This window comes from Gopherus evgoodei, chromosome 3, assembly GCF_007399415.2.
Source record: "Gopherus evgoodei ecotype Sinaloan lineage chromosome 3, rGopEvg1_v1.p, whole genome shotgun sequence".
Taxonomy (NCBI): domain Eukaryota; kingdom Metazoa; phylum Chordata; order Testudines; family Testudinidae; genus Gopherus; species Gopherus evgoodei.
The window spans coordinates 145,484,497-145,496,932 of record NC_044324.1 but is presented as its reverse complement, the minus strand read 5'-3'; the positions used below and the strand labels follow the sequence as shown (position 1 = coordinate 145,496,932).

Here is a 12,436-nt window from a genome sequence, read left to right as displayed (position 1 = left end):
CCTTCTGCTGTACCTCTACAGTTTTATCCTGGACTACCTCCTATCCCTTAGGGCCCAGGGACTGGTACCTACCTCAGTCAGAGTGCACCTGACGGCCATATCGGCTTTTCACCGGCTGGTGCAAGGCCACTCGGTCTCCTCCCACTCTATGACCTCCCAGTTCCTGAAGGGCCTTGAACGCTCGTTCCTATATGCCAGGCCCACCATGCCACAATGGGACCTCAACCTGGTCTTGTCCCATCTCACGGGACCCCCCTTCAAGCCCCTGGCTCCATGTTCCTGGTTGCACCTGTCCTGGAAGGTGGCCTTCCTGGTGGCGATCACGTCGGCCAGACGTGTCTCAGAGCTCAGGGCCTTAACCTCAGAACCCACCATATGGTTTTCCATAAGGATAAAGTCCAGCTCCGCCCACAACCAACGTTCCTCCCGAAGGTGTTTTCCGCCTTCCATATGGAGCAGAGCATCTTCCTTCCCATGCTCTGTCCGAAGCCCCATTCCTCCAATGAGGATCGCCACCTTCACACACTAGATGTGCGCAGGGTGTTGGCTTTTTACCTGGATCGGACTAAGCCGTTCTGGAAATCCTCTCAACTCTTTATTGCCTCGGCCGAGCGGGCTAAGGGGCAACCCATCTCCACGCAGCAGCTTTCCCGCTGGATCACCTCATGCATACGCATGTGTTATGATTTGGTAGGGGTTCCCCCACCTACCGTTAGGGCACACTTTACGGGGGCTCAGGCCTCATCAGCTACCTATGTTGCCGATGTCCCCATCCAGGACATTTGTAGGGCGGCCATGTGGGCCTCAGTTCACAAATTTACTTCGCATTACGCAGTCGTCTCCCAGTCTAGGGATGATGCTGGGTTTGGCAGGGCGGTGCTTCGTCCCAAACCATTGTGAACTCCTACCCACCTCCAACAGATATTGCTTGGAATCATCTACTGTGGAATACACAGGAGCAGTCACTCGAAGAAGAAAGGACAGTTACCTGTTCCATAATTGGCGTTCTTTGAGATGTGTTGCTCCTGTCTATTCCACACCCCGTCCTCTTTCCTCTCTGTCGGAGTTGTCCGGCAAGAAGGAACCGAGAGCGGGGAGAGCCCACGGCTCCCCTTATAGCGTGATATACAGGCGCCACTCCAGGGGTCGCCGCGGTGCTCCTCCAGTACGGGTACTGCTAAGGGAAAAACTTCCAGCACTGGTACACGTGGCGATCACGCATACCTACTGTGGAATAGACAGGAGCAACACATCTCGAAGAACACCAGTTACGGAACAAGTAACTGTCCTTTCCCTTATTACTACACACAGGCCTCTCTAACTGCAGTGCAAGTCATGGGTAGGAACAGTTTTTTTATTTCCATCATCTTCATTTCGTACTTCGATACCATGGTGATAAGTGCCATAGAAATCTGAGAGATTAGGTTCTTTCCTGCTCTTTTTTTTTTTAAGGCTCCTTTCCGTCCAGTGTCCCCCTCCAAATGGGGCTCTGCCTCCTACTCTCTTCTCCTTTACTAGTATGATGGGAATGGGAGGATTAAATCTAGCTTCAGCCAAATATGGAGGTGTGGACCAGGATCCACTTTGAATTATAATAAAATATATACAGTATGAGTGTTAGCAGCAAGCTGCTTGCTTCCTCAAGTTAGAAACAAGCTATTTTGCTGACTCCTTTAACCTTCATAATGCTGACAGGTACACTGGTATTCCCAAAGTGAACACCGATGAGATTCTCTAATGTTGCAATAGGCTGAGATGGCAGAATATTGAAGGTTATAAGTCTGCATCTAACAATCTCCCAGGATGCCTTGGCATCAGAGTACAGCCAGTTTGGTTCTTCATGAGATTCTCAGAATAGCAGGGATCATTAACTCACTTCAGTCCCCCTGCAAAATCCACTGGGTCTGCACACTCTGAGAATGTACAAACACTCTTTTGTAGATCTTGACATATCAAATTTTAATTCTGTCCCATTAGCACATTGTCCTAGTATCTAGCAGGGAATTTAATTACAACAAGGGATACCTACTTGCAGTTTTGGTACCTGGTATAACAAGTATCTGCTCTGTGCTTCAGGAATAGTATCTTAGGGTATGTCTACACTTCAGTTTGACACCAACAGCTGGCCCATGCCAGCTGACTGGAGCTCATAGGGCTCAGACTAAGGAGCTGTTTGATTGTGATGTAGATGTTCGAGTTAAGGTGGAGCCCAGGCTCTAAGACCCCATGAAGTGGGAAGATCCCAGAGCTGGGGCGGAAGCCCAAACTCAAATGTCTACACTGCAATTAAACAGCCATCTAGCCCAAGCCCCACAAGCCTGAGTCAGCTGGCAGTGTCAAATTGCAGTGTAAGATACCCATAGGGTCCACAGGGGATGGCAGCAGCACCCGCAGCACTCTGCTCAGTATCTACAGCACCTCTGGTTTTGGCTCTCTTCTTGAAACCCTAGGTTTCCTGGGAACATCTGGTCAGTGCGTTCCTCCCTGGCCCTTTTGGTTCTATGTAGTCACCCTCTAGTGACAAGCATTTTCTTGGTTGTGAGCCATTTGCCAAATCTAACTTTTTTCCTTCTCTTCTGACTCAGATTACTTCAGGGAAGGAAATCTCCTGAATTTCCACAATATCTGAGACTTTTGGTCTAGATAGAATACAGTCCTACTTCTCATTTTGCAAAATATCCCTGGCTGTTATTTTGTTCCTTCTTTTCACATGCAAGAGAAAGTATTTATTTCAGTTAGACCCAGCACAACCTCCCTTATTTCATCTTGATGTCAAGAAGGATCTCTAGCTATGTCAGTGATCACATGAGTAGTTTGGTATGGGAATTTCTTTTCCCTCACTGTATACTAAAGATTCTTAATCTTTAGGCTGCTGTCCGCAACTTGGGCTGACCCTTCACCCACATGACCTGCTAAATTACTGTATGGCCCTCTTGTACGCAAGTTTTTGTTATTAGTTAATGTTAAATGGAGAATATGCCAACACATCAGAAGCATGTTTTCCTCTTGACTTCCACTATGTATCCAGTTAGTGTATTTGTTATAGGATGAGGGGGAGGACATGTACAACAAGAGAAAACTCCTTACTGGTAATTCTGTTAATTGTAGCCTTTGCCAGTCCTGTTTTCATTCCCCCACCTGTTGAGGCTATTGAGTGAGGAGTTGTCTTTTTTATTTATATCATATTCTTAGTAATTGTATTCAAATTTTGTAAGTTTCTCAACCGAGGTCTGGTGTATCTGCACACGTCTTGATGAATAATACTTTTGTCTCCTTGCTTCTGGCTGGGTGAAGTCATAATGCTTAGAGTAAGAAGTAGAATGGGAAAGATTAAGCTGATATAGCGACAAAGTAAATTTTCTTTATTTATGGATATGATACATCAGTTATACTAACAGAAAGTCTGCTATGGGTCAGAATTAAAAAGAATACAAAGAATTGAAACAAACTCCTACTCTGCATGCGTCTTTGAAATATCTTAAACTTAATGATTAAAATTCCTAGAAGTTCTGATTACACTAGAAGTAAGATGATACTCGTATGGGAGATATTAATTAATATCAGTTGAGGCACATGGTATTTCTGGGACTTTTCTAACCAACTTGGGAGGAGCTGTTGGACTGAGCCACAGTGTCTTGCCATTGATCTCTGCTGATGGTTAATCTAGTGTAGAGGTTTATTACTGCCATATGTTTAATAGCCACAAATATTTTTGATGTCCCTATTCTGGATTTGTTTGCTTCAAATTAAGTGTATACCATGTACTGTACTCCTGGCAATGTGCATGGAATGTCATTAACCTCAGCATGTTACTAGTGGCTTGTTGAACCACTGAAGAAAAAAGTGCAGGCACAATTCTATCTTTCGCTTCATCTTTTAAAGTGACTTCATCCATCCAGGCATTAAAGAAATTGTTTGTGATCTTTTGAGGAGCAATATTGGTGTCTACCAGACTCTGTTTTCTGCCTAATTTAACACAATTGAGAGCTTGTGTTGATTTATAAGAATTTTTATGACATTTTGATGTAATCTATTGAAAACCCCTAAAGATCAAACCATATGTTTTTTTACAATTTTTATTAGCTTGAAATAGCCTTTCCTGTTTCCAGATGGCTTAACATTCAGAGACCATATGCCCTCTGTATAGCATGCTGTCAGTGTCATTAAATTCTGCAGTAAATCAAACTTTTTAATGTAAACTTAATTTGGTACAATAGTTTTCCAAATTAAAAATCTGCTCGTTAGAAGTGCTTAACAAGACAAGTGATAAATTTTCTTTTCTTGTATTACTTTTATTAGGAAGAAATAGAGCCTTTTCCAGAGGAAAGGGAGAATTTTCTACAACAGTTATACAAATTTATGGAAGACAGAGGTGGGTGTTTTATCTTCAATTATGTATTGTATATTGAAGCTTTGAGCTATGACCCACTATTGCTTTGCAATTCATTTTTGGGAACCAGTGTGGCCATATCCATATTTTGCTGTGATCTAGGAGATTGTAGTCTGTCACTTGACCCTCTTTGTCTTCTCAGCATTCGTGAGTACTAAAATGCAGACATGTCCCTGCTTTGAAAAATAAGTGGATATGGTCCATATAGTCCTGTATTTCATACACTATATCCCTGTGTTGTATATAGCTGTGCATTTAATGCCTAGTTTTGTTCTTAATTCTATTACTGCATACATTCCATTTCACAATTTTAATAAGATGCCTCAATAAATTTATTTTAGAATGACAAATATCATTTGGATGGTTCAATTTATTCTGGCTTTAGCTCGTGCATTGTAATACCACCTGAATGTTTGTGTTGTTGATAAGAGAAACTGAAATGCCTTAAAAAACATATCCCTTTAATATATCAAATCCTTAACAGATATATAGGGAGAGATTACAAATAAATATGCTTTCAGAAAGTAAATAGTTTCTCTCTTAATTGTTTGGTAAGACTTGCGTTCAGAGGCCCCTGTTTCACCCACACACACACCCCCACACCCCCACACAAAAATTGTGATATCTTTAGTGGATTGAGATAAAAGTGAGCTTTTAAATAAAGCTGCATAGTTTGATTATGATTTTTATTATCTTATTGTTAAGGGCCTATCAAATTCAGAGCTATGAAAAACGCATCACGGACTGTGAAATCTGGTCTCCCCCTGTGAAATCTGTGCTTTTCTGTGCTTTTACTCTATACTATACATATTTCACAGGGAGGAGACCAGTACTTCTCAGATTGGGGGTCCTGACCCAAAAGGGAGTTGCAGGGGGGTCAGAAGGTTATTTTAGGGGGGTTACAGTATTACTTCTGCACTGACTTCAGAGCTGGGCGACCAGAGAGCAGCGGCTGCAGGCCAGGAGCCCACCTCTGAATGCAGAGCCGCCACCAGCAGCAGTGCAGAAATAAGGATGGCATGGTATGGTATTGCCACTCTTATTTCTGCGCTGCTGCCTTCAGAGCTGGGCAGCTGGACAGTGGCGGCCGCTGACTGAGGGCCCATCTCCGAAGGTAGCAGTGCAAAAGTAAGAGTGGCAGTACCATACCATGCCATTCTTACTTCTGTGCTGCTGCTGGTGGCGGCTCTGCATTCAGAGCTGGACTCCCAGCCTGCAGCTGCCACTCTCCAGCTGCCCACCTCTGAAAGCAGAGCCACAGCCAGCAGCAGTGTAGAAATAAGAGTAGCAGTACTGCAACCCCGCCCTCTACAATAACCTTGCAACCCCCCCATAACTTATTTTTGAGTCAGGACTCCTACAATTACAGTACTGTGAAATTTCAGATGTAAATAGCTGAAATCATGAAATTTGTGATTTTTTAAATCCTATGACCGTGAAATTGACCAAAATGGGTCGTGAATTTGGTAGGGCCAGACTTATTGTATAGATAGAAAAATAAATAAAGACTGTACTATGCACATGATATGGTCAGAATCAAAGAGCTTGCAGTAATATATTTAGTAACTTGAAATAATTTAGGTATAAATTTCTGGTCTTCTGCTCAGTAAAAAGACACACTTCAAAATATTTTAATAATTGTATTCTTCCACAGGGACTCCTATTAATAAACGACCTGTACTTGGATACAGAAATTTGAATCTCTTTAAATTATTCAGACTTGTACACAAGCTTGGAGGATTTGATAATGTAAGTATTAAAGTGAAGATGGAAAGTATTTCAGACCCATAAAGTCTGAGGTAAAAAATATGAAAGATTATATTTAAGTCGTAGTAAATAAGACTCCTATACAAACACTCTAGGAATCTGACAAATTAATCCTGCAACATCATACACCCAGCAGCATTATTAAAAAAACAAACATTTAAACAAACAAATTATATAATTAATTTCTTTGTGATACATGCAGTAGATCTAACTATTGCTGTATAATAATGTAGTCAGTCAGAGTACCTCCTTTTTTTTCTGAGGATTCAGTGAATATCTGTCTGAGAGCCTTTGTTTTAGACACTGAGCAAATAGTAGAGACTTCTAAATCACTGCACAAGACCTCAGATGCAAGCAATCTGAGTTAAGGTTTTTATGGCATCCTTAACTCCTCCCCATTGTGGATCATATATAGAAGACTGTGCTGGCTGGAATTAGCTGAACTGATCTTGAAGCAGCAATTGGATCATTTACTTGGAATTCCTGGGGCAGTGGACTCTATTCCTACTTTTGATGTCTGTCTATAAAATTAACTTATGAATTGATCATGTGTATTCATAGAGTAAAATGCAGTGTCATCTTTCTGATGCTAAAGGTCACATACTTAGAGAACTAGATGTGTTACAGTACCTTTTGAAGACTTTTGGAACTGAGCATACTAAACAGGTTACAAAACTTGAGCACATTAAGAGTATAAAAGGCAGTGGAAGAGCTGATAGAGGCAGTTTCTGGGAAACCTAGGTATTGCACCATTCAGGACTTTACAAATTGCCACAGACAGTTTGAACTACCATCTTTATTTTAAATTAAAACTCCAGCTTTGGTAAATAAGGTTACTATCAAAGTAAGTTTTTGTTATCCGCTTGGCTGACTCCTGCAGTTTGAGACTGTGGCTTACTGAAATGCAAAATGACAGAAGTTCTAAACTGATGATAATTCTATGAAGCAGAACAGTGATTTTTTTGTCAAATACATTCTTTTGTGGATCTGAAGAAATTGTTAAAAAATTGTTAGCATTCGTCTGTTGCAAAGATAATAGACTTTAATTAGTCTTATGTTTTGTACTAGATTAATGTGCACATTTGTATTTTGCTATGTGTAACAGATTGAAAGTGGAGCAGTATGGAAGCAGGTGTATCAAGATCTTGGAATACCTGTGTTGAACTCAGCTGCAGGATATAATGTTAAATGTGCTTACAAAAAGTAAGTGATACAGCACATGTAAAACGAATGAAATATGAACAGTGATACCATTGTGGGATGTTTACGTATAGATTCCAATGGAAACACCTCTTTATGAAAAATAGTTACTGTAAATTGCAAATTATTAATTATTTTGAAATTTTATGAATCAGAAATGTAGGACTAGCAAGGACCTTCATAGGCCATCTGATCTAGTTCCCTGCACTGAGTTGGGACTACAGCCTTGTCTACACTACAAAGTTTTGTTGGCAAAAGTTATGCTGCTTTAATTACAGCATTTTAATTAAACCACTGTTGCATGTCCACACTAGCGCCTTGTGTCTGCAGAGCACATCCACACTAACAGCTCTTGCATTGACACAGAGAGCAATTCACTCTGATGGCAATCCCACTGTGCAACTGGCTGCAGGGTGCTTTGGGAAGGGTTTGCAATGCCTCATGGGGCAGGTACAACATCACATGATGAGGTTTCTCAATTCCCTCGTTCCAGGGGCATCCTACTAGATTGCCAGTTGCTTTTCAACTGAAGTTTGGTGTGCGGGAAGGAGGGAAAGGAGAGTGGTGTGTCTGGGGTGGGGGAGGCAACAGGCTGACCGACCTATCCTGAGGCAGGGGGAGAGGGACATCCCCTCCACATCAGCCCCTGCTTCTGCTCGGCACAGCAGTCTCTCTCAAAGCAGCCCGCTCTGCCTGCCTGCCTATGGTTCTGTGATTCCCTCTGAGTTCTCCCACAGCCTCCTCAGCTGCTGGGAGCAGCATTCTGAGAAGCTCTGTGAGCTCTCCATGCTGAGGAATGTCAAAGCAGCAGAGCAGTCCCGCTCCAAACTCCCCGCAGCAGCAGTCTGCCAGAGGCTGTATTCCTAGAGCAGGCCAGAACAGAAGCATTCCGCATTAATGGTTAGTTCCCAATCCCAGAGCAGAGCAGCAGACTCAGCTGTCAGATACTTTCAGGAGCTTTGAAAGGAAGAGGTGCATGCCTGCAGGGCAGCAGAGATTAAAATAGTGAACAGAGCGGTCACAGCAGGCATTGTGGGATACTAGTAGAAGCCAGTTATGTCAACAAAACAAACAGCAGTATGTACACTGATGCTTTGTCACTTTAACTTTGCCGCAAAAAGTTTTATGCCTCTTGTTGAAATGGTTTTATTTTGTGAGCAAAACAGCAGAATTTTGCCGCCACAAGTAGCTTTGCAGTGTGTACACCCCCTTTGTTTTGTCTACAAAAGGCAGCTTTTGCTGACAAAGCTTTGTAGTGTGGACAAGATCTAAGCTGTTGTTCACTTCATGCTATACTTGGGATTGTATCTCTTCTGTTATGTATGTTGTTCTTCTCTGCTATGTCAAACATAAGCTACTTGTCTTTACTTTCAGTATCCTCCATGGACCTATCCATTCCCTATCTGTCGTCTCTCATTTAGCATCAAAAGGTCAACTCCTACCTCTTATTGTCCCCATGATATCAGCCTCCTTTACCCACTTGTGAAATTTTTCAAACCAGAGCCTTTGTGCATTCTGCCCCTCACACTTGGAAGAAGAGTCCTGTAAACATCTGCAAAAACTAATTCACTATTCTTCTCTCCTTAAAATTCTCCTCTGCCATTAAGCCTATAAAAAATTTGACAATAGCTGGGCCACTAGCATTCCAGGACCGCTTCCTACCATGCTGACCAATACTGTGTCACAGTTTCCTTATATTCCCTTTTGGTCTGTTTGTATCTATCTGGTGTCCTCTTGTTTTACACTTAGATTGTAAGCTCTTTGAGGCAGGGACTATCTTTTTGTTCTGTTTGTACAGTGCCTAGCACAATGGAGTCCTGATCCAGCACTGGGGCTCCTAGGCACTATGATAATACAAATAATAAAAAATATAATAGATATAAAACTTCTCCAGTGCTAGAGGAACTTAAATCTGGGGTTTTGGATGGGGATTAGTTTGCCACAATATCTTAAAATATGTATATATTTTGATGCATTTTTGCTCTTTAAAAAATAAAGTACAGTAAAAGCTTTGTTATCTAGTATGTTGGAGGAATGGGAGTTAATCAAAAATTCCAGTTAACTAAGAGTTATGCTTACCAATGGAGGGAGGGAGTTTGGTTGCGGGAGGGGGACTCAGGGCTGGGGTTGGAGTGCGGGAGGGGTTTTGAGGTGCACTTTGCCAACCAGAAAGCTCTAGAAAATGGCATTTCAGGGTGCTGGGTCTGGGTGGCATTCGCCTCAGGTGGCTCCCCACAAGCGGTGACATGTCCTGCTGCTCCTAGGCGGGGGTGTTGCTAAGTGGCTCTGTGCGCTGCCTCCTGCCTGCAGGCGCCAACCCCACAGCTCCCAGTGGATATCCAATGGAGCTGCAGAGCCAGCGCTCGAGTAGGGCGAAAACAGCGCATGGAGCCCCCGTGGTCATTCTTCTGCCTAGGAGCAGCTGGGACATGTCGTTGCTTGCAGGGAGCCACCTGAGGTGAGCACTACCCGATCCAGCACCCTGAAATGCCATTTTCTAGAGCTTTCTGGTTGGTTAAGGTGCTGGATAACACAGCTTCTACTGTATTGGGGAAAAAACAAAACAAAAACCAAAAAACGAAGTGTAAAACGTATACAGAAAGGTAAATCAGAGGAGTGGAAAACCTTGCATTATTATACATCCTATACTGCTGGTTGTCAAATGTTGGTTCACAAAGCCCTTCGTGATGTCCACAGAAGGAAGTAATTGGGAATCAGTAGTAGGGAATGGGATGTTAGGAGGATCGGAGGTGGTTCTGTGAAATGATCTCTTTCTCTGTTATGAAGTGGTCAGTAGAATTGAAGTGTTTGAGGATAGCAATGTGGTATCATGAGAGAACTTATCATTAATTTCTATGGTCAGGTGGCTTTCCACATTTGTATCTTTTTTATATTGAATGTTCCTAGATGAATGAGTAAAAGATGGTGGTTTTAACAAGTTTTTAGTTTATTTTTAGTATTTATTGTAATGTCAAGACTCTACTTTGATGGGTATTAGTCTTATGTTAGTCCAGTGCTTAAAATATGGTGGAGTTTGTTTAGCTGTTCTGGAGAAGTTCTGTAGTGTAAAGATAAAGATACAGAATAAAATGGTAAAAAGGTACAAGAATGAGAAGATTAGGAAATACATGTACAAAAGAAAAGCCAAGCATTTGACTGATTGTAATAGTATTTATACATTACTGGGGTAAGGTTTCTGGAACAAGGAATCTCAGCACAGTGAAATAATCTTTGGTAAATATTTAGATATGGTGTTACTGTTAGTATTCTCCAAGAGCTTTAAGAGTCTGTTCAAATTCCATAGTATTAAGCTAGTCGTTGCTAATGAGATGATTTGTTCGAATGATCTTCTTTCTGATGCAGATATAATAGCCTTTGAGAAAGGAAGATAGAGGGATATGTCGGCAGCAAAATAAAAAATGCTTAATGCAGTATTGCAGTAAAAAGTCACTTTGTGTTACAGGGTGACATACCCCAAATTCACCGAAACCAGGGAGTATTATCATTTTGAAGTTTGGAGTGTATTTGTTTCAAGGCAAACCATTATTGCTTGTATTGCTTGTTTCTGTCAGTGTTATAACGTGCTATTACGTGTGGCCTATGTCATAACTAATAATCAGAATCAAGTAGGCTTTCTTTCTAGGAGGCTCAGAAAATGCCATTGTAACTATAAGCTTAATTTTCAAATTGGTTTGACAGTTCATTCAAGAGGAGAAGCACTTCTTGAGTTTCCATATTGCTGGGCTGAGCAAACTGGACACTGCTTTCCTTGATTTTTCCTTTCCTGAATTGGTAGAATATTTATATTCCTGTTTGTGTTCTTAAATGTTTTCTGTATTTTGGGTATTCTGTAATACTGGTTGATTCAGAGGTATCGTTTGCATGTGTTTAAATATTCACCTCTACCCCGATATAACGCAATCCGATATAACACAAAATTCGGATATAACGCGGTTTCACCTATACACACAGTCCAGCGGATCAAAGCAAGTTCGATATAATGTGGTTTCACCTATAACGTGGTAAGATTTTTTGGCTTCCCGAGGACAGTGTTATGTCGGGGTAGAGGTGTAGTAAGAAGTAGAAACAAAAAAAGGAAAAATGGTCAAACTGATACCAGATTTTCACAAACAAGTTTTATTAGTCAGTTTTAGTATAACCTATTTATTGAATCCTATGAATGTGTGTATTTATGTATCAAAGGTGTACAGATCTCACTAGGTTAATATTTATGTAAATTAATGTTAGCACCATGTCCATGGAATTTAATTTTTCTTCCTTCAGATATCTGTATGGTTTGAAGAGTACTGCACATCGGCTAGTATTGAATTTCAATGGCATTGCCAGAGAAAATGAGGATAAAGCCCTGCAAAGAGTGTGAACAAGAAAAAGAATTGAAAATGCGTGAAGAACCTGAACAGGATGTAAAAGAATAAAAGTTGTTAAAGAAGAGCATAAGGAGGAGGGAAGAAGTAATCATACAACAGGAAGAAACAAACCATCTGAGAATGATAATGAATGTAAAGAAGATGATAAACCCACCTTTCTGGTAAAAATACTTTGTTTACGTTAAGCCCAGTTGCTAAACTGAGGTAGTGTTTGTTGGGGAGTAGGAGGTAATGTATTAAGTAGGGCTGAAATCACCTTGGTGGAGTTAAAAAACAAACAAACAACCTAAACAGTTTAGCACATTGTCTTGATAATGCATTGTTCTTCCTTATTATTATACTGATCATATCTGAAAATAGGGTTTGGTGGCTGACAGCAACTGCATAAGCTAAAGGAGGATAAGTACAATATACTATGAGCCAGATCCATCTCTGGGTGTATGCGGCTGCTGCAGAGGGTCTTGGAAGCAAAATGTCCATAACCTCCTACAGAACAGCTGCAACTAGTCAAATTTATACCAAAATGTGCAGCCTACTTGGGCCTGAAAGGGACTGTATCCTCTTAGCAGCTGTAATAGTAGGATTCTATTTTGAACCTGGCTTAGATTTAGGTCTCAGTCCATACAGTGCATTGCATCTGCATGAACACCTTCCATTTCCCATCCCCACACCAAAATCAGTGAAGTTCCAC

At 41.3% G+C, this 12,436-nt stretch overlaps 1 protein-coding gene across 1 annotated transcript in view; it reads left to right on the top strand.

The window, feature by feature from the left end:
• ARID4B (AT-rich interaction domain 4B) overlaps window positions 1–12,436 on the top strand; it is a 184,059-nt gene that overhangs the window by 111,225 nt on the left and 60,398 nt on the right. Inside the window, 7 exon segments of the mRNA XM_030558348.1 lie at window positions 4,300–4,372; window positions 6,045–6,139; window positions 7,263–7,360; window positions 11,642–11,649; window positions 11,652–11,687; window positions 11,690–11,850; window positions 11,853–11,925. Of these exon segments, the coding sequence (XP_030414208.1) occupies window positions 4,300–4,372; window positions 6,045–6,139; window positions 7,263–7,360; window positions 11,642–11,649; window positions 11,652–11,687; window positions 11,690–11,850; window positions 11,853–11,925 (544 nt within the window).